The 23,360-nt window shown below is 39.4% G+C and overlaps 1 protein-coding gene and 1 non-coding gene across 2 annotated transcripts; both read left to right on the top strand.

Annotated features, from left to right (window-relative positions):
• The first annotated feature begins 159 nt into the window (after positions 1 to 159).
• LOC148384472 (junction plakoglobin a-like) lies at positions 160 to 23,026 on the top strand. Its single transcript, XM_088358224.1, has 17 exons — positions 160 to 427; positions 11,016 to 11,070; positions 12,507 to 12,719; positions 14,089 to 14,342; positions 14,550 to 14,788; positions 15,738 to 15,939; positions 16,004 to 16,148; positions 16,229 to 16,332; positions 16,422 to 16,541; positions 16,862 to 17,080; positions 17,317 to 17,469; positions 17,602 to 17,721; positions 18,746 to 18,896; positions 19,820 to 19,941; positions 20,137 to 20,176; positions 20,541 to 20,680; positions 21,707 to 23,026. The coding sequence occupies exons 2-16, from the start codon at positions 11,055 to 11,057 to the stop codon at positions 20,675 to 20,677; spliced, it is 2,235 nt and encodes a 744-aa protein (XP_088214350.1). The 5' UTR covers positions 160 to 427; positions 11,016 to 11,054; the 3' UTR covers positions 20,678 to 20,680; positions 21,707 to 23,026.
• trnaq-cug (transfer RNA glutamine (anticodon CUG)) lies at positions 14,884 to 14,955 on the top strand. Its single transcript has one exon. It is a non-coding gene; the product is annotated as a tRNA-Gln (tRNA).
• Positions 23,027 to 23,360: the final 334 nt, after the last annotated feature.

The raw sequence follows: 23,360 nt of genomic DNA, 5'->3' as shown, positions 1-23,360 counted from the left end.
ACTGAATTACAGTAAGAAGATATAATCAATAAATTACGAACTACTCATTTCAAAACATGGAATTGACATATTCCAATGAGGTACAGCTGTGCGATTCCTATCTGGGAAGTTAGGATTGGAGAAAAGAAAGGACTAGTCATAGTGAGCTCTCCTCTTTATTTTGCTATCTACTCCCGATGACGCGCTCGTAACTGAGGCTGCTGTCTAGCCCCTTCACTCCGCCCGGCTGGCCGCTCGCTCTCTGCACAGTGCGCACCGCACCGCCTCTGACACAAGAGACAAGCAGAGAGGGCAGGCACACTGAGCGCTGGCTGCAAACCTCTGGAACGGATCTGCACCTGCACCACGCACACTGTGGATTTAAGAAGAAAGGACATAAGTTTATAGCGGCACGAAGCTGCGACGACCTACCGCCCAGTTAAACAAGGTAACCAACCCAACCCATATGCATTTGAACGCTGCTTATTAATATTACGCACGCATGTATGGAAGAAGGTTAATGAACCATCCAGTCTGTGGTGGTCCTGCAGCATCAGCTCGATCGGTTGATATGTCATTTCGTATCTCGTGTGTGTGTGTGTGTTAATGAACGTTGATAAATGCCGCTCTTTTGGGGAATACATTTACAGCACATGGAGAAGCATGTGTTCCGGTCAAGTCTGAGAATTTTTCGGACACGCACCAAAGTAATTTAAATTGGATGATAAATCTGTCATTTAGGGCACTGCTTGTGTGATTTGGGGTGTATTTAAGTTGGATGTGGATCCAAATTTTTTTTCAATGTGGAGTTTATCTTCTGCATGCTTTGCTGGCATGATGATATAGCCCCCCCCCCCCCCCCCCCCTCCCTCACATACGCACAGATTTGTGGTTGTTTTACTTCAATGAGCCTTTCATGAAGCATCCCATCAATTTAATTCATTTGGGTGTTGCGGGTGAGCTGGACCCCCCAAGACTGGTCGCCATCCAAGGCAGTCCATCACGTGACGTTTTACTTTCATGCTTAAGGACAATTTAGAGCAGAGGTGTCAAACTCCAGTCCTGATAATGACCCTGATTAATTGAATTGAGGGAAACTTGGGAAACATGTAGCAATGCGGGCCCCAAGGACTGGCGTTTAACACCTCTGATTTAAAGTCTTCAATGAACCAACGTGCATATCTTTGACATGTGGGTGAGGGCTTTCAGTTTTACCAATAAAAAATCCAATAAAATAAAAAAAGTATTTTCCAATTTATTTATTTTTTACTCTGTGAAACCAAGGCCAGTTTGGATGAACACAGAGATAATATAATGGCAGTCATATTTAAAAATGAACAGTGTAGTTGCATTCACGGTGAAAATAAATCCAAATTAGTAGATTGCTTTTTTTTTTTTTGCGATCCACTCAAACTGGGGTCTCCATCTATTTTTTTTCCAAGGCCCAGTGCTTCTCCATCATTGACACTGGTACAGTACTTTGAGACAAGATGGTAGCAGCTGCAGATGGTAATGAACAAGACTGATTAGTCTGTCAGTCTCACCAATCACTGTCACACCCTAAAATCTTGTCTCAAAGCTCTGAAATGCCCCCTATTGGTGAATAATATCCATTACATGATTACGCTGCAACACACAAATGTTTTTTTAGATTTTTTTTTTTTTTTACCACGGCACACCTAACTATATATTTCGGTACACCGATCCAGATAATACTACTGTAAACTATTTTCCTTCCTTCTTTTAGTGTTCCGATGTTCATTATTCATATGCCTGTGCAGAAGCATCTGATTCTCAACAGATATTAAATCTGGGATTTATCTCTGTCAGGAGAGGAAGCGTTCATTAGGGCAAATGTATTTGTCACAAGTGGTATTTAATTTTCTCTCTCTCTCTCTCGCTCTCTCTCGCTCTCTCGCTCTCTCTCTCTCTCACAATATGTCCTCATGTCTGCTTATTTTGCCACAGTGTTTGGCTGTGAAAGGAGTGTGCATACCAGCCACAGAGCTATTTAACACTCTGGTAATTGGAAAATATTTAGAATTTGATAAGTACTTGTATGCAATTAGAGTTGTTAACTTCCGAAACACTTTTTTTTTAGCATTCACTATGACAGCTTCAATAAATCTACCAAACAAGTGTCGGTGTCAACGTATCTGCTCAATTCAAAATATGACAGGAAAATGAATGCAACACTTGATGGCAATCCTGAAAAATGACGTAGCCAAACCCAAATCAGTCCAACGGCTGTTGTTAATGCAAATCTGTGCTAACATAATAGCTCGGCTGACCTTTTGTCTTGTTAGTGCTTTCATGATGTCCAGTAGCCGGAACCCAGCCATAACTTTAAAACGTTGGATCTTGCCTCAGCCTGCCGGCCAAGTAATGGCCGAAGAAAATTGGCATGGGGGCTATATCAGGCTTTGTTGAATTCTGTTTTCATGCCACACTGGAAATTGGCATAAACTTCACCTAAAAAGAATTCTCTGATGAGTCAATTTTCTGCTTGATTGCTCATGCAGCTCTATATAAAAAAAAAAAAAAAAAAGAAAAGAATAGATAGGAACTCCTCTCCATGACTACATGTAAGAAATACCGTACTTCTATTATGTACTATGGAAATGACACAGACACTTTGATTTTAATAACTACAATTTAGAATTTTGGAATAATAGGCAGCCCAACTAGTGTTCTGCTTAATGTTTCATTTGTGAAATATGAAGTAAAATGGCAAAATCCACCTATTTTTATCCAGGTCTCAAGCCACAACCAATCATGGCTTCTCAGTTTTGTGAAGCTGGGCCGTGATTGGTTCTGGCAGTGTCAATTTGCTTGGGGTGCCACTCTGCTGCTCTGGCATCAGGTTTGGCACGAATTTTCTTGCTTGACATTCTCACCCACTGTTTGGCGTGTTGGCAGGATCCCTGGCATCAACCCCTTCTATTCCCATTCATTTGAATTTTATATTCTTTCTTTTTCAAACAGTGACTCACAACTAATTTGATTTATAAACTGAGGTTAGGGAATATACTAAACTAGCTAACAAAATTTGCTTTCTGTGCGTACAACACAGAAGGTGATCATCACTCCGGTTGGATAAAATAAGTCACACAAATATTCTTTAATAACCTGGCTGGCCTTGCTAGTACTTATTGGCCTGGCCTTTGTGTGTCAGCGTGAATACACAACAACACACTGCAAGCCAATGTGTATGTCTTGTCCACTTTAAGTGACTATCGTTTGTGTGTCTAAGTGCCTGAGTGATTCCAAAGCATCCCAGAACAGAGCCCTGTGGTGTATCGAGGTCAGATGAAACTGAGAGACATCAGGGGGATGTAAATTGCAGGCACACGCACACAAACAGTGCCCCTGTTTTATAAACAGTTGTCGTACTGCCAGCGATTTACAGCTGGACAGAGTGCAAGTAACGTGCTCTTAATACAAAGTAGAAACGATTTCTTCTATGATATAGCTTGATAGTCAATATTAGAAAGTTAGTGTTTGTGTGGTTCCCCCCATGAAGAAAAATGTCATATTTTTACAGTTCATGCAGTTATCAACTGAGATACTTGAGGAAATGTTCTAGTCGGTTAAAATAAAAACACTCATAGTCTCATTGTCCTTGTCAGATGCGTGCAATCGTAAGGACGCAAAGTCTCTGTGGCGTGGTTTGACTTGTCAGTATGTTATCTTATAGCCTTGCTGGCGGTGTATAAGTTGTTCCCAGAAGTGTTTTTTGTTGCCATTTCAAAAATAGAGACACCGTTATCCTGATCAGTCAGTGTACCTTGAATCTGAGCTACTTTTTTCTTGTTGAGGAATAAGATTTCAAGGTACTTTTACGCCAAAAACTTTTCTGGAGTGCTTAATAACATCTCGTTTCAGAAATTAAGTCTTTTGATACATATGCATTGCCATTTTACACAACAAATTTGCAAAATCTTTATTTCATTGAATGATAAATGGAAATCATGAAACATTGTAGGCAAGACCCACAACTTGGCTGAATCTGAATAAAAGAAGAATGGATGTAAAATTAATTTGAAATGACTGCAAGTAGCAGCTTATAGTCCAGAAATTACGGTAATAGTGATATGGCCGTCACATTTAATTCTCATTCTACATTTGATTCAACAAATCAGAAGTAGACCTCTGACTTGGAACACTTCGCTATGCGCTTCAGTATTAAAATGGAATGTCATTTTTTCCCCCAACACATTTCTATTAACCAACCAACCTAAAATAAATATTTTTCTAATCTTGCTCACTGTACATTGCCTGAGGTGCAGAATGTTCAATACTAGAGGCCATACATACTAACCTAGAACTTTGGCATACCACTGGGTTGCCAAATTACTCTGTAATTTCTCCACTGAGAAAATTGTGCTCCAAACAACAGAGCGAGGTACCTCTGTTGTTGCCATGGTGAACTCAGCAGGTTTCAGCCAGCAGGTGTGTGCCAGAAGTACATTTGTTTGCATCAGTGTGTGTGTGAGCATGCAAGAGACATGTATATACAATGTGACCAGGAGAATTAAATGAAAATGGGATGATTTCAAACTCGGTTGTCCTCTCATGACATGTACTTATGCTCCCTTTGACTGTTTCTGAGACATTGTGCATGCATGCATGAAGAGTATTTTTTTTCGAGGTTGTGTTTGTGTGTGTGAATGTTCAGCGAGAGAGTGAGTGACTGTGTGAGTGAATGAGACATCAAGGGCAGCCAAGCTATAAACCGGTCAGAAGTCTGCATGATAATGACTTTGCTACGGAGCGAACTATCATAACACGCACGGACGCACGCTTTGTCTTCCTTTCTCACCACATAGCTTAGAAGTTATAAGTTGCATCCTTTTTAATATCATTTCCGTCTCGGTGGTGTGTCCTTGTATCTTCTCTGTCACATCTTCAACCTCCTTTCTTCCAACTGTACTCCTTTACTACCACCACTGATTATTCACAGTTAGACAGTAGCATGGACACAGTAAGGTACAATATTGAACAGAAGGACTGGAGAAAAAAAAACTGGAGGAAAAGATACGGCTGTTGTAAATTAGGGGGAGTCAAGCCATGTCTCCATGTCTTTGTGTGTAGCCAAGGGGAATGGTGTGTTTACAAAGGTATGCATGCATTTGCATATTCTCCCCACCAGAGTAAAAGTAATGCTGTTGTTTGCAGTGCAATCTATAAATCTGTTTTCGAAGCCTGTGTGTGTGTGTCTGTGTGTGTTAGAATGTGAAGCCAAGCGTAGATTGTGACAAAGCCTGGAAATGTTGCTGATCAGCAGTGATTTGAGCCAACGCACGGCTCTAATGTGGACAAATGTGTGTTCCTGTATAAACAATCTTTGAACATATTAGAATTGGTTTCAACCAAAACTCAAATGAATTTGGGAGTCGGTTCAAACGTGCTTGTCGCTAGTATGTTCGAACATGTACCGTATTTTCCAGTCAAAAAGTTTTTACTCCATATTGGCAGGTCCAAGTTGACGTAAGAATGAGATATGGTATGTGGCAGGATTTTTTTCATTTAAGTCTGGCCAGATGGGAGTCGAACCAAAGACATGCTGCCCTTGTTGTTATTGCCCAAGGGTTTTTAACTTTCAGATGTATTTTTAGCGGCCCCGATGTAAAAATAGATGGAGCAAATATCAAAAAGACACGAATCAGGTTTCAGTTCCACACAAGTTGCAATATGTCTCAATTTCGTTAATAACCAATTTTATGTTCATTGTCTATTACCGACATCACTCACTGGAAACATGAATAAAAGTTAATGAAATATTCATTCTATTAGCAGTTTGGTACGCCTGTTTATCAGCTGTCTTTTTTTAATTTTTTTTTTTTTACAGACTATGCAGCAGTAGCTAATCAGTCACTGAGCTGCTGCTGCTGCTACATTAATATGCACAAATTAATCGAGTTACTGCCGGTCTCTGTAAAAAAAACTCGATTGTCAAGCAAAAGCGGCCATGTATAAGCGACCGTTGAGTGGTTCAAACAGGCTTCAGGCTGCACTTTTCAGAATGTTCAACAGCGTCAATGAGGTAGCACACAAAGCTCGTGAAGGAGCGCAGGAGATTGATAGAGAGGGACATGATTAGATGTTTGGAGGATAGATAGGGGACGGCGATGGAGAGGCAGTGATGTTGTATAATGTGAGTGCAGATCACAAAGAATGGGCTTCAGAAAAAATGTCCGTGTATTTGTGTGTGTGTGTGTGCATGTGGGGGGGGCAGCTTTGATGGGTATGTAGGAGGAATGAAAAGCCTGTCTCCTCCTCTTAACATCACACATGCTTCATCTTCCTCTTTCTGCCTCATTTCTCCTCAGCTTGTTCTTTTCCTCCTCCAGCTCACCTCTTTCTCCCTCGCCAAAAATTCCCTTCTTTTCTATGTGTGGGTTATTTTGACCTCTAATGTTGCTAATATTTTGTCATTCATTCATTTTTGTTTATATTGGTGTTGCAAGGCCAATTTTTTTTTTAAACTAATTCAGTTACTGGATCGGTTATTGTTTTCCTAAAATAAAATATCTTCTTTTGGTTAAACCCCAAAAGATAATCACGCTGGTTTTATGAAGGGCTACAGACATGAGAGAATCATTTCTGAGAGGATGAAATGAATAAACCAGATTACACAACGATTACTTGATTATTTTTTTTTTAACTAATTCTGTTACTGGATCGGTTATTGTTTTCCAAAAATAAAAGCAAATATCTTCTTTTGGTTAAACCCCAAAAGATAATCACTGGTTTTATGAAGGGCTACAGAAATGAGAGAATCATTTCTGAGAGGATGAAATGAATAAACCAGATTACACAACGATTACTCGATTAATTGCCGATTAATTTGATGATCAGTAATTTGTCAGTGGATTAATTCTGACACCTTTGGATGCAACTTTGTTATTCATGCTCCTCTGCTTGAAATGATTAGTAGGAAAAGCATGTGGAGTCCCTCTATTTATGTCTCAGTGGTTGTGCTTCAGGGATGTGGTCAACAATAGGAGTTGTTTTTTTTGCTTGCTCGGTGTGATTAGCGAAACCACCGTCCTGCATATCAATCAGGTGTTTACTTGCCTTTCTTCAAGGCCACTGTTGTGTTGTTGAAATTGCCATCATATTTAACTAACTTCTATCAAAGCCAAAACTAAATAAATAACTTTCTTACTCAAAGACCATTTCTGCTTTTGCCTTTGCTTAACCACCTTGATAGTTTCACCTTGGCAATCTTTATCACTTTTTATTGCTTTCTAAAGGATTTAAAAACAAACAAAAAAAACATCTCAGTGTTCTCTTCAGGTTGTTTTGTAATCTGTATTTAAAAAAAAAAAAAAGATTGGAGAAAAATCTGGTGGGAAATCTATATTACGAAACATTGCATTCACATTTTTACGTTATACACTCTGTAAACTGGAAGAATTAGAAATCTAAAAATGATCCAACATAACTCATCTCTCTCAATGCGGAAGAATAGGGTGGAGACAAATGAAGGTGGTGGAAGGGGAAAGAATTGAAAGAAAAGCACGGCGGATTAACACAGATGAAGAGAAGCGAGCAGAGGAAGAGGGGGAGGAAGGGGCTGAGAAGAAAATGGAGAAGAGATTTATGCCATTGTGTTCAGCTAAGCAAACCAAAACCTGACAACAGAAAGACTAGAACAAATGGCTGACTGGGTCGATTACTTCAAAAAGTTCATTATATAATGATATAAAAAAAACGACATAGTTAAAATGAATGTACCTTTGACAGCTAGGCAGCTAAAACTCTTTTTTGCTTATTTAATTTTTTTTTTTTTTTTTTTAGCTTATGGGATTCCTGCCAAATAATGTTGGACTCTCTTTGTGAAAATGCTATTTTTCTTCTGGGTGCTTCTATGGATTTATGGTCCGGTGGGTGGGGGGGAAATCCCTTTAGGCCACACCACTTGAGTGTCAAAAATCACTTTTCAACACACATTGATCATACAGTCCTGCTATGAAGTGACTTCGCATACATTTTCTCAATGTCAACAGTGATTAATTTTATGCTAATTTGCTGAGTAATGTGATTTCAGCATGTGTGTTATCTTCTGCTCCACTTTGCTTCATAATATCCATCAAACCACCTCCCAGCTCAGTCCACAGCATTTGGAGCTCTGAGTGATAAAGGCCTAATTTGCATTTGGAAAAACCCTTCGGCGTGTTTTTTTTTTTCTCAACCAAACAAGGCTATTATTATTATTCTCTCTGCTTTACCTCTGAAATTGATTATCTTACTGTATTTAATTTGATTCATAGAGAGCATATTTCAGGAGCTGGTTGGTTTAATAGCACATTATGGTTTTGGAAGAACTCCAACATATTTTTGATTTAATCCAGACATCCAGAGGGATTTAGTCTCCCAGAATAAGCATCATCGAATCAGACGAAAAAAAAGCCAAATTTTATTCTACCCCCTACCTGTGTATGTCCTTTCTTTGCCGTCTGTACTCTATTTGATGTCTTGGCAGTTATTTATTCCTCGTAGACCTTTTTTAAAATGAATGTCAAAGGCCTCAGGAATAAAGTTAAATATAGAAACTTGATTTCAACCTTACCCTGTATAACACTCCTGCATTTATGAGTGTTCAAACTTGAAATCTTCTGAGCAAGTCACAGGGGGTTCATGCAATATTTAAAAAGTAAAGAAAATCATATTTGAGCTCGTAGAACTAAGTCAGTTATGTTTTTTTGGAGCAGTAGTTCTCAGTTTGTTAAAGTAGGAGTGGCAATGGCCTTTACATTTTTGCCAACATGAATATTTGGCCTCATTACATTCCCCAGTTTATCATTCCAAACATTTTCGAGCCGTTTTCGTTCGGTTCGGTCAGAGGAACATGTTTTGATAAGAAAACAGTCATCCTCACATTTTGGGAAAGGAAAAGGCATGGGAGAGATAATACCCAGAGGGGATCAAGATTTGCAGGTGGAGGAAAGCTATCATGAAAAGAGGGATGAAGAGAATCCTAAAAGGAAATCAAAAGGGCGAGAAGAAAAATATACGCGGTAAAAACATTTCCCTTTACAGCTTACTGTCTGTTTCACTTCAATCCTCATGCCCAATCATGTAGATAATCTCTTTCATTTTGTTCTACTTTAATTCTTTTTATTTATTTTGCCCACTTTGATTTTGGTGTGTACTCACAAACACCCTGAATTGTTGGCTACTTTGCAAAATCAAAGAAAATACTTAATTTGGCGGAAACGTTTCAATTGGCGATATAAACATGTGCTCTGCTATTCGTAATTTGAACAAATACATAAATACACTGGGCCAGATGTGTTTTTATGTATTACAAATTGGAATGCAAACAGCATCTCCCAGTGTCATGAATGTTGCAATTATAAAAGTAATTTTGCTCACAGGCAGTGAAACGGAGATTAAACCGAGGGGGTGAAGACTTATTAGTGCAATGTAAAATAGAATGTTGTTTGTTTTGGGCCTTTGCTTTCCATCTACGTTTGTCTAATTTTTCTTATGCTGTTATTAAATGACTGCTTTAAACGGCCAATGGGGACCAATCCAACTAGATTTTGAAAACTGCTGTCAAAATCAAAGTTGCCTAGGATGACAAAGAATGATAACAGTCACTATTCTTTCCATTATTACTCTTGTTATGAACTGAATAGGCTGTCAAACACTGCCATTATGTTCATTTGTTTCACTTGTGTCAGAAACTGAAGATGTGCATTGATTTGAGACATTTCCTCCACACTCAACATGTCACATGAGTCATAGTCTGGCAGGAGCACATTTATCCAGTATATTGATTTTAGATCAATACTGGCGAGACACACACGCACATATCATCGTTCTCCGGTTTGATCCCCAGTTTTTTTTCAGTCCACAATTTCTCCCCAAAAATGACCTTTGACTATCTTCGAAGTAAAAAAAAAAAAATCCTGCTTCGCCAGCAATGTTCTATCTTGTCAGTACTGTGGAGGACTCCCAACTAATTTCGAAGCAGGGTATACTTAGGAAAGATCACCAGTCAATCACCGAGCTGACAGAAACAGATTGCACTTACTTTCGCAGCTATCGTTATTTAGACTGCACTCACGCTCAAGTTAGAAAGCAAGTGAAATGACTTTGAGAGTTTGCTCAAGTGTGAACGCTATAATCAGAATCCTGTTGTGCAGCCAGTAAAACATGAAAAGTCTGCCACTTTGGATTCCAAGAAGCCCCAAGAGGTTTTATTGCACATCATCATGTTGACTCGTCTAAACTTAGAAAGGCCGATGTGTGATTGAGCGATTTTGCTCGGCTGTTCTATTGGTTTGTTAGTTCTCTGCTGTGCTGTGCACTATTAGAGAGGGCGAGAATTGTAAATTGTTTTTCACTCGAACAGAAATGAGCAGCTTAGATGTTACGTTAAGACTTTGTTGTTTATTATTTGGGTATGTTGTTTATTTGTTGGAAATGTTGAGATTTTTTCCCCTCTATGAAGTCCAAATAAATGCTGCTGTGAATTTTGTGAGTCATCATCTTCTCTACTAGTTCTCTAGGCGGATGTTATTAACTTATTAATCACAGGTAAATAGTGACACTGGAGCAGTGAGTGACTTATTGGCACATCTTCTGTGGATAGCTTTGTCATTTCTAACCTGACCTACTTTAACCCTAAAATGTTTTGGATTAATCTTCTGATCGTCAACCAATGGGACTGGTGCTTTAACACCAGTGAGGGGAAATTGTGAGCGTAATTTCCATGACATTTAAAACCCCCCATCTGTTCATGTCTAATTAGGTTGGGGCTTGCTTGTACAGAGCTGCAAAGTAATTTGCACCACTCCAGACAATCTTCTCAAGAGGCCACCCAGTACAATGAAGGAGTTTGCTGTGTTGATGAGAAGCCGTTGAGGAACTGTGTGACCAAGTTGTTGAGTGACTTGAAATAGCATATCCATAGGGACCTTTAAGTGCTAAAGTGTGTTGAGTCGAGTCCTGGTCAAAAAGTTCACGGAAATATTCTGTTTGTCGATTTGTTAAGATTGAATTGATGTGTTTTCTTGCAGGTCAGAGGTCAGTGAAAGTAGAAGTGCAAGTGGACGGAGATGATGTCCATGCAAAGTAAGTGTCCTTCATGGTTTTCCCAGGCATGAACTTTCTGTAAATCATTTGATCAATTGCAATCCTAGCTTTGATTATGTAACACAAGGCTTTATTGGTTTTAGGCTAAATTAGCCGAAATTAAATTGAGTGGGCTTTCTAATTTTGTGGAAAAAATTAATTGCTTATCACAATCATCTTGAGCTATTTTTATACTACCAGGAATCTTTTTTTTAAATGCAAATACGCGCCATTATTTCTTCACGTGTGTAATTCATTTGGATATTTCAATCAATTCATAATGACATCTGTTGCCTGATTGCTTTTTCATACGATCAAACGTGTCGAATCAGCCGGCTGTTTTCTGTCATGTTTATATGTTGTTGTTTTTTTTCCTTTTTTAAATTACAGAAGTTTGATCTGGCCTTGACGGTGTTTCTGCCTCGCTCAATCTGTTCAGCACAGCCTGATTCCACCAGAGTGTCTAATCATGGCTGTCTGATACAAGCGGCCTCAGTAGAATTAAAGCTGCTCGCTAAATAGCTTCCTGCCAGACTGAGCCACTTGCAGTAATATGACAACATTAAAATTTTTACTTGTACACTCACACATTATGCTTGCAATCTGGAGCACAGAAGAGCAAAATGATGATATCATTGAAGTAACTAAAACGTGACTTTGGAGGGCTGTTTGGCAGAATACGAAATAAAGTGTAGTTAAGGGAGAAAAACATATTTGATATTTTTGCATATGCGTACAATTGCCCCCCTCAGCATTTGTGCTGCAGTTTGAGACATATTTCTGAAGAGTCATTTCTCATATATGAGAGGGAGGGAATATGATAAATGTCTTTTTATTAAGAAACCTTATTAATGGAACAGAAGCCTGGACGGCTAACTACGGTCACATACGTTGCCTTGAGGCTTTCAACATCAGATGGCTCCAACTCGATCTTGGCCTCACCTGCAAGGTCCGTCTGCCACGTGAAGATATCAAGCAGCGCACTGGTGCCATGAGCACTGAGGCAACCCTTGCAGAGAGGCAATTATAGCGGGTAGGACACACAATCCGGATGCCAGAAAATCGACTACCCTGCCAGGTGCTTTATGGCCAATTCCTATTAACCAGTCAAAAAAAATATATACAGAAGCTGAGATGCAAAGAGCATCTTAAAAGGAGCCTGAAAAGTTGCAAAATGAATTGAATGATTAACTAAATCCAATGCCAGACCCATAAAAGAGCAGCGCGAAATTCTCTAGTTCATATAAAATATCATTTATTATCTTTAGACTGTCAGCTTTGTCCTGACCTAAAGGCCAGCAGGAGAAGATTAAAGACGTTAAGTGTTTGTGAATGATTTTCTACCTTGAGGTTGATTGACATCAATAAGAGAGATTTCAGAGTGATAACGGCAAAAGATATTGAAAGAGGTGAACAATAAAAACATTTTTTTTCAGTGAATGAGGCAGACAGTGTGGTGAAAGTGGCTGAGTGGCAGCAGACCTACTATGCTTCAGACTCTGGCATCCAATCAGCAGCCACCACAGTGCGGGATGATGACAGCAGTACTGGGTGCAGTGGCAGTAAGAAGTACACAACTAGTACAACTAGTACTACTACTGCACCGGCAATAACCAGCACTGAAACAGGAGCAGCTGGTGAACAAGAAGGTGAGACCTATTTTCTTTCAATTTAGTGTCCATTAATCCGTCCATTTTTCATCCTGCTTGTGCTGTTAAGTGTGATTGGGGATTTGAGTGGAAATCAATCACATGCCAGCTTTGATCCGCAATGATGGCCATGTTTCCAATCACACCTTTTACTTATTGGAGCTTTTTATCGAACCAGCACTCTCTGAACTGTGAGGCGGACGTGCTAACCAGTGCATCATCGTGCCACCTATTATTAATATTATTATTTTTTTAAATTATTTTAGTATTATTATTATTATTATTATAAATTTGTGATCCCTTTGGCATTTGGTAAAGTAATAAACACAAATTCTCTCATTCATTAAATACATACCTGCCCCAGACTTGCTTAAAGCTATCAATATGAAACTTACCAAATTTGATGGCCCAAGTTGAGCTAAAGTGCAAATAGGAAAATTCAATTGTTGTCTTCTTGTTTTGTGCGTTGTCTGAAATGCCCTTTGTATCACTACTTTGGAATGATTGTAGTTTCACACCTGAACAAGCTTGCACTGAAAGCAATTGATCGTCATATCGTATGGGCGCGCTGTTCATTTTCAGGTCTGTTAGTCCGGCTTCACGCTGAAATTTCGATTTGTCATAAACTAAAGTGACTCCCCTGAGTTCCATATGATGTAGTTCACACACATACATCAAGCCCTTAAAATTAATATTAATTCTGATTAATATTTTTTTATAATCAAGCACTTTTTCCTTCATGTAACAACCAATCACAGCTCATGAGACATTCACAAGCTAACCTTGAATCTTTTTCTTGGTTATTTTAAAAGCGCCGCAGATGACTGTGTTAGAACAACAAGATCCAAAACATCTGTTAATTTAAATTAAGCCTCATTGCCTCAGTAATTGGTAAATAGTTTCTTTGGTCATTATTGTTCATGGTGTTTGCTCTCCATTCCAGTACTGGCAAAGGCTGTAAGTATTGATATTTCAGTATTGATCTGCCCGACACCATAACATACATGTAATTGGAGAGAGAAGCCTGTGCTTCTCTGCTTGAGCTGTTGCCCCTGGGACATGTCCACTGTTTGATGGAATTTTTTTTTAATCGACGTTAGGTTAGGTAATCTCACTCTTCCACTGAGTCAAATTGCACTCTACTGTCAAGTTCTTGATTTATTTATTTTTTGAAAAATACTGCATCTAAAATCCATTTTGTCATTTAACAAGTCCTACTTATTGGAAAACTGTTTCTCATTTGTTTATGTCATTCTCGTGTGTCATTGTTAGTCTAACAAAATGCAAAAGCCTTTTTCAATTTAGGCCGTTTCTCTCACTGATGGAAAATACAAGTTCATTCTGTCTCTGTTTCAATTTCCCTCCACAGATTTAGATGCTCAGTACTCATTAACCCGGGCCCAGCGTGTCAGGGCAGCCATGTTTCCAGAGACACTGGTGGAAGGAGAGGCAGCCATACCTGTCCAAGCAGATCCCAGCCAACAGAGTAATGTGCAAAGACTAGCCGAGCCTTCGCAGTTACTAAAGACAGCCATAGTTCACCTGATAAATTACCAGGATGACGCCGAGCTGGCCACAAGAGCAGTTCCGGAGCTCACTAAGCTCCTTGCAGATGATGATCCGGTACTTCATGTTGCATTGTCTTTGCAAATATTTATGACGATATATATCATGCATTAATTTACCCAATTGTATCACCTTATTTTTTTTGTAGAATTAGAATATGTTCTCTGTTAAGTCACCTTTGCATATCATTATGTTAGTGTCTTCATTAAGCTTTTGAACTGAACCTCTACTTTTCCTTATACACAATCTTGCGCTGTTTACTAGGTAGTGGTAAACAAGGCAGCCATGATTGTTAACCAGCTGACTCGTAAAGAGGCAAGTCGCCGGGTGCTGGTGCAATCGCCGACCATGGTAGGAGCCGTGGTTCGTGCCATGACAACGGCAGTTGACATGGAGACAGCTCGTTGCACTGCAAGCATCCTCCACAGCCTGTCACATCAGAGTGAGGGACTGCAGGCCATATTCAAGTCCGGAGGGATACCAGCACTTGTCCGGATGCTGAGGTACAATCTGGATTACTAAACATTCATGTTTGAGTCGAGCATACATACCACTGATCTTTTTTTTCCCCAAAAATTCATGCTACCTTAAGCCCAAGGGTTCCATGGTGTAATGGTTATCACCCTGGACTCTGAATCCAGTGATCCGAGTTCAAGTCTCGGTGGGACCTTTTAGCACTTTGAGATTCTTTTATGAAAAGCGCTTTACAAATAAAATGTATTATTATTATTACCTCAGAATTTTGTCGGTTATTTGTGAACTGGTCGCTTGTGTTCTGTGCCATGACACCATATGCCTGTCTCAGTAGATGGTCAACTATTTTGGCATTTACCTTTTCTTCTCAATACGCCTGTGAGCTGCTCCATTAAACCATATATGTACCTTCCATGCTGAACAAGTCAGGGTTCTATAGTGTAGAGGTTAGTGCTGTGGACTCTCTACCTGGGGACCTGAGTTCAAATCCCGTTGGCATCCAAATTATTTTATGCTGGAGAACCCGATTGTACCTCAGCATCCGGACAAGTGCTGATATCCCTCCGGACTTGAATATGGCCTGCAGTCCCTCACTCCGATGTGACAGGCCTAACACTAGTCCAAGCCCTAACCCTAGCCCTACCCCTCGTTGACTCTCCTTCACTGAAAAGATTCATTCTTTTGAATGAATCGTTCACTCAGGAGCAAACACTAGTTAGCACTCTGGACTTGAATCCATTGATCAGCGTTCACGTCTCATTGGGTCCTCAATTCTTTTGTCAATTATCTGGGAAAATTTGCAAAATAGATGATCTCAAACCACTTGACACTTAATCACTCCCACATCATAATGATGCTTTAAAAGCTATTGCAAAACTCACCGATAGCAGATGGAGACATTATTTCAAAGACAGTCATATAATCTGAAATAAAATCTTTATTAACATTTATATCGCCATCCTGTCATTTTTTTTACAGTTCACCTGTGGAGACAGTTTTATTTTACGCCATAACCACCCTTCACAACCTTCTGTTGCACCAAGAGGGAGCCAAGATGGCAGTGCGTCTTGCTGATGGTCTTCAACGGATGGTGCCCTTACTGAAAAAGAGCAACCCCAAGTTCCTTGCCATTACCACAGATTGTCTACAGCTCCTGTCTTACGGCAACCAAGAGAGCAAGGTGAATGCGGTTCGGTGTGGAACTTGAAGTAACGACTTACCTACTTACTTACGGCTTTTCACAGCTAATCATACTCGCCAATGGCGGCCCAGAAGGTCTGGTGTTCATCATGAGGAACTACAACTACGAGAAGCTGCTATGGACTACCAGTCGGGTACTCAAAGTACTGTCTGTGTGTCCCAGCAACAAGCCCGCCATAGTAGAAGCTGGTACAAATAAAGAATAAAGTGGAAGAACAACAGGTGATGAAGACAGTGTGGTGTCAATCTCGATTTACTTCTGCCTGCAGGAGGTATGCAAGCTTTGGGTCAGCATCTCACAGGGTCGAGTCAGCGTCTGATTCAGAACTGTCTATGGACGCTTCGCAACCTTTCCGATGCTGCAACCAAGCAAGTATGTATGGCTTAACCTCGATGCTTTCAACGCTACAGAAACAATATTGTGCACTCTCTCTCTCTCTTGCTCTCGTTCTGTCTCTCTAGGAAGGTTTAGATGGTCTGCTGCAGATATTAGTCACCCAGCTGGGTTGTGATGATGTCAACATGCTGACCTGCGCAACAGGGATCTTGTCTAACCTCACTTGTAACAACTCCCGCAACAAGGTAGCCATGGAAATGAAGAAAACGATGGATGCTGGTGAAATATTTAAAAAAAAAAGATATTTAAAGTGAAGACAATTTGCAATTCTAATAATGACACACGAATTTGATGCACAATTTGTCATAAAATGATGTGGTGGGCCATAGGTGGCCCCTGGGCCTCGAGTTTGACACCTGTGATTTAATATGTCATTTTGATGTGTTCATTTTTTTTCTACCAGTTTGAATTACATTTTTTAATTAGGCGCACAACAAGTTATACCAGGGTCAGAAAAATACCGCTTCATTAAAAAAAATAATAAATTCAACTTGCTTCATTTCAGACTCTAGTCACTCAATTTGGCGGGGTGGAGGCACTGATCCATGCTGTGCTGCGTGCTGGTGAAAAGGAAGATGTTGCCGAGCCCGCAGTTTGCGCCTTGCGTCACCTCACGTCGCGCCACCATGATGCTGAGCTGGCCCAGAATGCCGTGCGGCTCCACTACGGTGTCCCCGCTGTGGTTAAGCTGCTGGGACAGCCACACTACTGGCCTGTTATAAAGGTGAGAAAAAGAACATTGCATTATTCCACGCCTGCAGTAGGAAATGGAAATGGAGATAAGGTACCTGTAAAAGTGGAGTGATAGTCTGCAAGGTGACATTTGCACTAAGAAATATCTTGTGTAGTACTTTGGAAAGATATTTTGTTTTTCATGTTTTTATTTATATGATTGTTATATTTCTCTGTGGCAACTTATGATGTTAACTCCGTCTGACATGACTTGGCTAATTCATCCAGGCTACTGTTGGCCTCATCCGGAACCTTGCGCTGTGCCCTGTCAATCAAGCACCTTTGAGGGATGCAGGGACGATTCCACGATTGGTAAACCTGCTTTTAAAGGCTCACCAGGACACACAGAGGCATGCCTCCTCTTCTCAGCAGACATACCAGGTATGGAAATCCCCCCCCACACACACACACACACATAGGCACAAGCTATATAGCAAGCAATATTTTGATGGATTACCAAGTTCTTTTCTGTCTTTGATATACTGCATTCTCCTTTTCCGACTATTTGAATAGGATGGTGTTCGTATGGAGGAGATTGTGGAGGGTTGCACGGGAGCACTTCACATTCTTGCCAGAGATCCGATTAACAGAGGAGAGATTGCCAGCATGCAGACCATACCGCTATTTGTGCAGGTACACAATTCAGGACTAAGAACACACTGAAATTCATAAAATACAGATAGGAAGGAAGGAAGGAAGTCCATTATTTATTTCATAAACGGCCACATCTGCTGCTTGCAAGGGGGGGATAATGCTTTCTTCTTGATTCCTCGAATATCATCGGGATTAAGTTTAATATGATTACAAGCAGTGGACTTTCTTTAGATTGCAATGGATGTGAAATTTGAAAATGGAACAGACATGGTGGTGAATAAATATCAGCAAGGCAATGGAATAAGATTGGATTTACTCAAGTAGATGTCAAAAAGTTAAATCTAAGCCCTGTACTGGTTTCAAAACCAAACTATATTTATGAATGGAAATGGGAAAAAAGAACTAAATTGAAATTATTGTCACTGCACATAACTGGTTAAAATGGAGCAAACAGAGAGCAGAATGCGTCTTAATGCGCTGGTGCAATTTGCGTGTAATTTAATGAGATAATTGGCAGTGAAATTGCTCACCTCTATGCCATTAATAAACTAACACCAGTGCTAATAGCCACACACGGTTATGGGGGCAGAAACAACGCCTACGGAAAGCGGGTGTGAAATTAGCGCTACTCACTGGAAGCTTCTTAGTGAGGGGATGTGTGACTGGAGAAATGGAGGGAAGGCTCCGACATGGATGGATGGATGGATGGATGGATGGATGGATGGATGGATGGATGGATGGATGGAAGTAGTGTTGTAGAGCCACAGAAGCTCATTCAGCATGTTAATGGCTCCTGTAAATTCCATGACAGATTCCATAATTTGATTTTTGCAAAAAACAAACAACCAAAAAAACCCAGCAGGGGGTTGGGATGATTGTCAAGACTTAAGACAGCTCAAAATCAAGTTAGTTGGCTGAGAGTAGAGCAGTTGAGAGCTAAGCAGAAAGAAATATTAAAGGAAACATAACATGCAAAAAGCAATGCTCCTCTTGTTAGTTCAAAAAAGGAGAAGTCATTAGAATAATCATTCCAAAGTGCCAAATATGTGTGTGGTATATTCAGCTGCTGTACTCGTATGTGGAGAATGTGAAACGAGTAGCTGCGGGAGTTTTGTGTGAATTGGCGCTGGATAAACAGTCAGCGGAACTCATCGATGCAGAGGGCGCGTCAGCACCACTCATGGAATTACTGCACTCCAACAACGAGGGAATCGGTATGTCCTTTTTTTTTTTTTTTCCTACACACACGAAACTCAAATTCACAACTGGATACAGGCCAACTTTCCAGCAAGTCACACTTCATGGATGAACCAATGACAGCAAATAATATAGGGCCCTATTTTCAGCTTTTAAAAAACGAGCCTAACTTCATTTTCATGACACGGGTTTAAAATAAACGTTTCAAAGCAGTATTAGGGTTTCAAATTAGGTTTCCAAGTCAAGCTTAGTTTGAAAGAGCCCGTGATGTCAATGTACAAATATTTGACATGATTCAGGTATGTTAGTATGGCAACCAATTAGCCACCTCAATATATTGCCCATGCAGTTTCCAGTGACAAGTGTAGATTGAAAATTCACTGATTTAATCTGCAGCTCCCCAAACGATGTTTGTGTAAACAAAACATGGTTCGGTTAATTACTTTTGATAAGCAGGTTGGCACCTTGCAAAGCAGCGACCAGCATGTGGGAATTACAGAATGAGGCAATTACTGTGTCTAGATATGGTATAAAAACACCAACACCCACATTTTTTTTTTTTTTTTTTTCTGACAGTAGCTTGTTATTGCATTTCGGGAACCAATTAGTTTGAAATAAAACCTGGACTGAATTTAGTAGCAGTGCAGTATTTGATACAAATGTATTGCAGTTATTTGCCAACATTATTGATAATATCACAATATAGTAATAATGGTAAATAAAGATCAGACGAAAGAAAATCTAAAATGCCAACTTCAAATAATTCCAATTATTTCACGAGTTTAAATGCCTTATTTGTATTATTTTGTTATTATTATATGAACCAAGTGACAAAACTGTGATTATTCTTGCAATATTAAAGTTCTTAAAGAAACTTTCTTCTGCAAGGTTAACTCAAGTTTCCATTTGGGTTAATATAAATTTTGATATCTCTCCACAGCCACCTACGCTGCAGCAGTGCTCTTTCGAATTTCAGAGGATAAAAGCTCAGACTACAGGAAAAGAGTGTCAGTGGAGCTCACACACTCGCTCTTCAAACATGACCCGGCTGCCTGGGAAATGGTGAGAATTACAAAATTTTAGGATGATGAAAACTTGACATTATTTGAAAAGTAAAGTTCATGACGTGCCATTTGGAAATTTCCCAAGTCGGTGTCATCATCTAAAAATATTCATCTACAAATCATTTCTCGGGACAATCAGCAATATTTGGATCAACTCAAATGTGTAAATCAAATCATTTTGTTTCCCCTCAAGGCCCACACGGTTCCCTTGGAGCCCACATACTTGGCTGATGGTGAGTGACAATTTCAACCCTTTTTTTTTTCGTGCTTCTGCTGAAAATTTGACAGACATCATTGCTAGAACAATGCAGAAAGACAATCCTCTGTGCCTTCCGTCAAGTTGTGCCGAGATTCATGGGGAGCTCCACCTCTTTGTGCAAGACAAGCTGGATTTGAGAGAGAGCCATGTTATGTGTCTAGCAACGGCCCTTTGCTGTTTGCAGCAATGTGCCCTACTTGTGGGCTGTCAAAAAGTTATTTTTAGACAAATTTTTGACAAACATTTTGAACGGGTTAAAAACATCATCATTCATTTCGAGTCATATCTGCTGGAAAACATATGCCCGTCTCTCTCTCTCTCTCTGTTCCCCTTTTTAGAGTTAGATGGCCCCTACCCGCCCTACGGCTATACTGACCTGCCTCTGGACACTTTGCCGTTAGACCCTGACCTCCACGAGTCTTACATACCCGACATGAGATATGATGCAAGACAGGCCTACCCTGAACCACTCTAACAGGTAAATGACAGCCTTGACCTAATTATGGCTCTGTTTTATTGCCACTGCCAATGGGAAAATGACTGGTTAGTCATACGACTGAAAAATACAGATATGGCTAATAACTCACTGAGCTGTGCAATAAAAACAGCACTCTGGGCTTTTTGAGGAACATGTGTTAGAACATCCAGTACATTCTAATTTATACAGTGCCTCTATTTTGTTTTCATTAAATATAATTAAAGCGAGCCCTGAAGTGGAAATCTGGAAATAACTCATGCGCCTCCTAAAATGGGTTTGTGTATAAAAGCCACAAAGAAATCAGAGTGATCATGAAGGACCAAAACTGTCACAAATGGATACAAATTGCATTGCAGGATCGATTTATTTTAATTTGATTAGTTTGATGATATGTTTACACAGTTTGTTTTCTTTCTACTAAGATGTGGAAGTTCAATCATGTTCTAACAAAGAAAAATGCAACCTCACAGCCGGATTTTAGAAAACGAATCGATACAAATGGAGGATTTTTAAGAGTTTGCAATGGAACAAAAAAAATCCTTTGTGTATCAAACATCAGTTTACATCATTATTTCATGAAGGATGTTATTCTGGAGGCAAGTGGCTCAGAAAAGAGGGGGAGAGAAACGTCCTTTTAAATTTAACGGGGAGCGTTTGGAATTCACCGGCAGAAAAATAAACATGTTTACATTCAGGAGAAAGTCTACCAGGAGAACTCCTTGGTCTCAGTGCAACTGATGTTCAGCTCTATTTTTCTGCTGGCATAAAGCCAGTGCCTGGGGAAATTGGAGTCTTTATGCAATTTTGCTTACAAGCCCTGGTGAATACTTGGCTGTTTTCTTTTTTTTTTTAGCATCACACTACCACAATAGAGAAGAAAATGCTGTATTTTTCTTTTGAATTCTTTTCCCGCCAAATTTCCTCATTTTACAACGCTTTCTATAAATAGCAATGTACTGTACCTGTGGTGATATTTGACAAGATGTCATAAAATTTCTAAAATAATGTTCATTTTATTTCTTGCAGGATCTCAAAACAGAGTCTAACCGATATGGATGATTAACAAATCACAGAAAGAAATTCTGGAGGAGAAAAAAACAAGAAGAAAGCTTCTGAAAGTCTGAATGACAATGAGAAATCAAGCCTTTTCAAACTTTTCTAAAGTGGAAAATATCCCAGTTGGCAATCAAGAACTTTTGGAGATGGGTTTATTGAAAGTGTTAATTGCAGGTGTAAATAACACAGTGGTTATTTTGTTATGATGTCTTCAAGTGGGGTGAAAGTGTGCTGTTACACAGGTAACTATTAAAAGCAATCACATGGCACGTTACATGAACCGTTAGGGCATGTGGGACAAGCACAAAATGCAATTGGCCACAATACAAAAGCTCTTATCTGAAAAAGAAATAAGCAGCCTGAAAATGTGGAGTCATCCTTGTTCTCAGCATTTAATGGGAAACAATTCACAATAGGCGGCTTTGTTTTTTCTGGACCATCGATATAGCTATTTGATAAATCTTACTGACAGTCCGAACAAAATCCTTCCTTGCTTCCTTTAAAGACACACAGTAGCATTCAAACATTCGGAGACGGTATAATAATGTACGGAACTTTTTTGGGCGTGTTTGCTATTTTAAAATTGCTCATTTCTGGATGTCATCGAACAGGAAAAACTCTTTTTTTTTTTTTTTAACTTGGGATTAATGTTCGTCTAATTTTTTACCGAATGCTTCCTGTGTATCCCTGCTGTCATTTCGATGTCTCTGTGTATCTGAACTGTTCACATGTACCAGAGTGTCCCTATGTGGTTGTTGCATGGTATTATAATGTGACTACAATGGCAAAATTGTTCACCTTTGCATACTGAGAAGGAAACAGAGACAGGGGAAGTTAAAATGGATGAGGCACTATGTTGGCCAATTAGTTAAAAAAAAAAAAAAGAACACAAGGACTTTTGTTTCTAAAATGGATTTAAAAAAGAACTGATTTTAAATTCTTAAAAGTCTGTACCACATTAATTTAATCAACTTGTTCACATTTTCTTGGAAAGTTTACATTGAAATAACAGTAGTAAGATTGTTCTTAACATAAGGAAAGATTCAATTTAAAGTATAATAAAGATCCAGGCTGGAACTGGTCGGCCAAAGGACAACATTATGCTTCTTATCAAGGTCAACTGTGGTTATGACTTGGCTGTTTCTGTTTGCAAAATACCACCAGAAGAGACACTTCAATGTTTAAAAAAAAACAAAAAAAGCACAAATCACATAATTTGCTGAGCCTTCAACAGAGTTGTAGTGTACTGTACCTTAATCTGAATTGAATAAATCTCTTATTTGACTTTGATGTACATTTATTTCTTGGAGTTGCATGGCTACAAATGTCAACATGATGTTTTGTGTCTGTGGATTCAGTTATCATCACATAATATGGTAAATTGAGCAATCCTGCCCCCTGCTGGTTGTATACAAATCCTTCAACGTGAATGAAAACATTTCAATGTGCATTCATAACTACATATTTCATAGCCAAAGCTGTGCAAAAATCTGAAATCAGTGAGATATGTTATAATAGCACAGCCTCCATATTGAAATAACTTTATTAAAATAACCACAATAATTTGCCAGTATGTAAATTATATTTCCAGCCATTGCTTTGCAGCCTGAGTACAGCACATATG

The sequence above is a fragment of the Syngnathus floridae genome, chromosome 17 (assembly GCF_059516105.1).
Source record: "Syngnathus floridae isolate MCC-2025c chromosome 17, RoL_Sflo_1.0, whole genome shotgun sequence".
In the NCBI taxonomy this organism is placed as follows: Eukaryota; Metazoa; Chordata; class Actinopteri; order Syngnathiformes; family Syngnathidae; genus Syngnathus; species Syngnathus floridae.
This window is presented reverse-complemented; position numbering and strand designations above follow the sequence as displayed.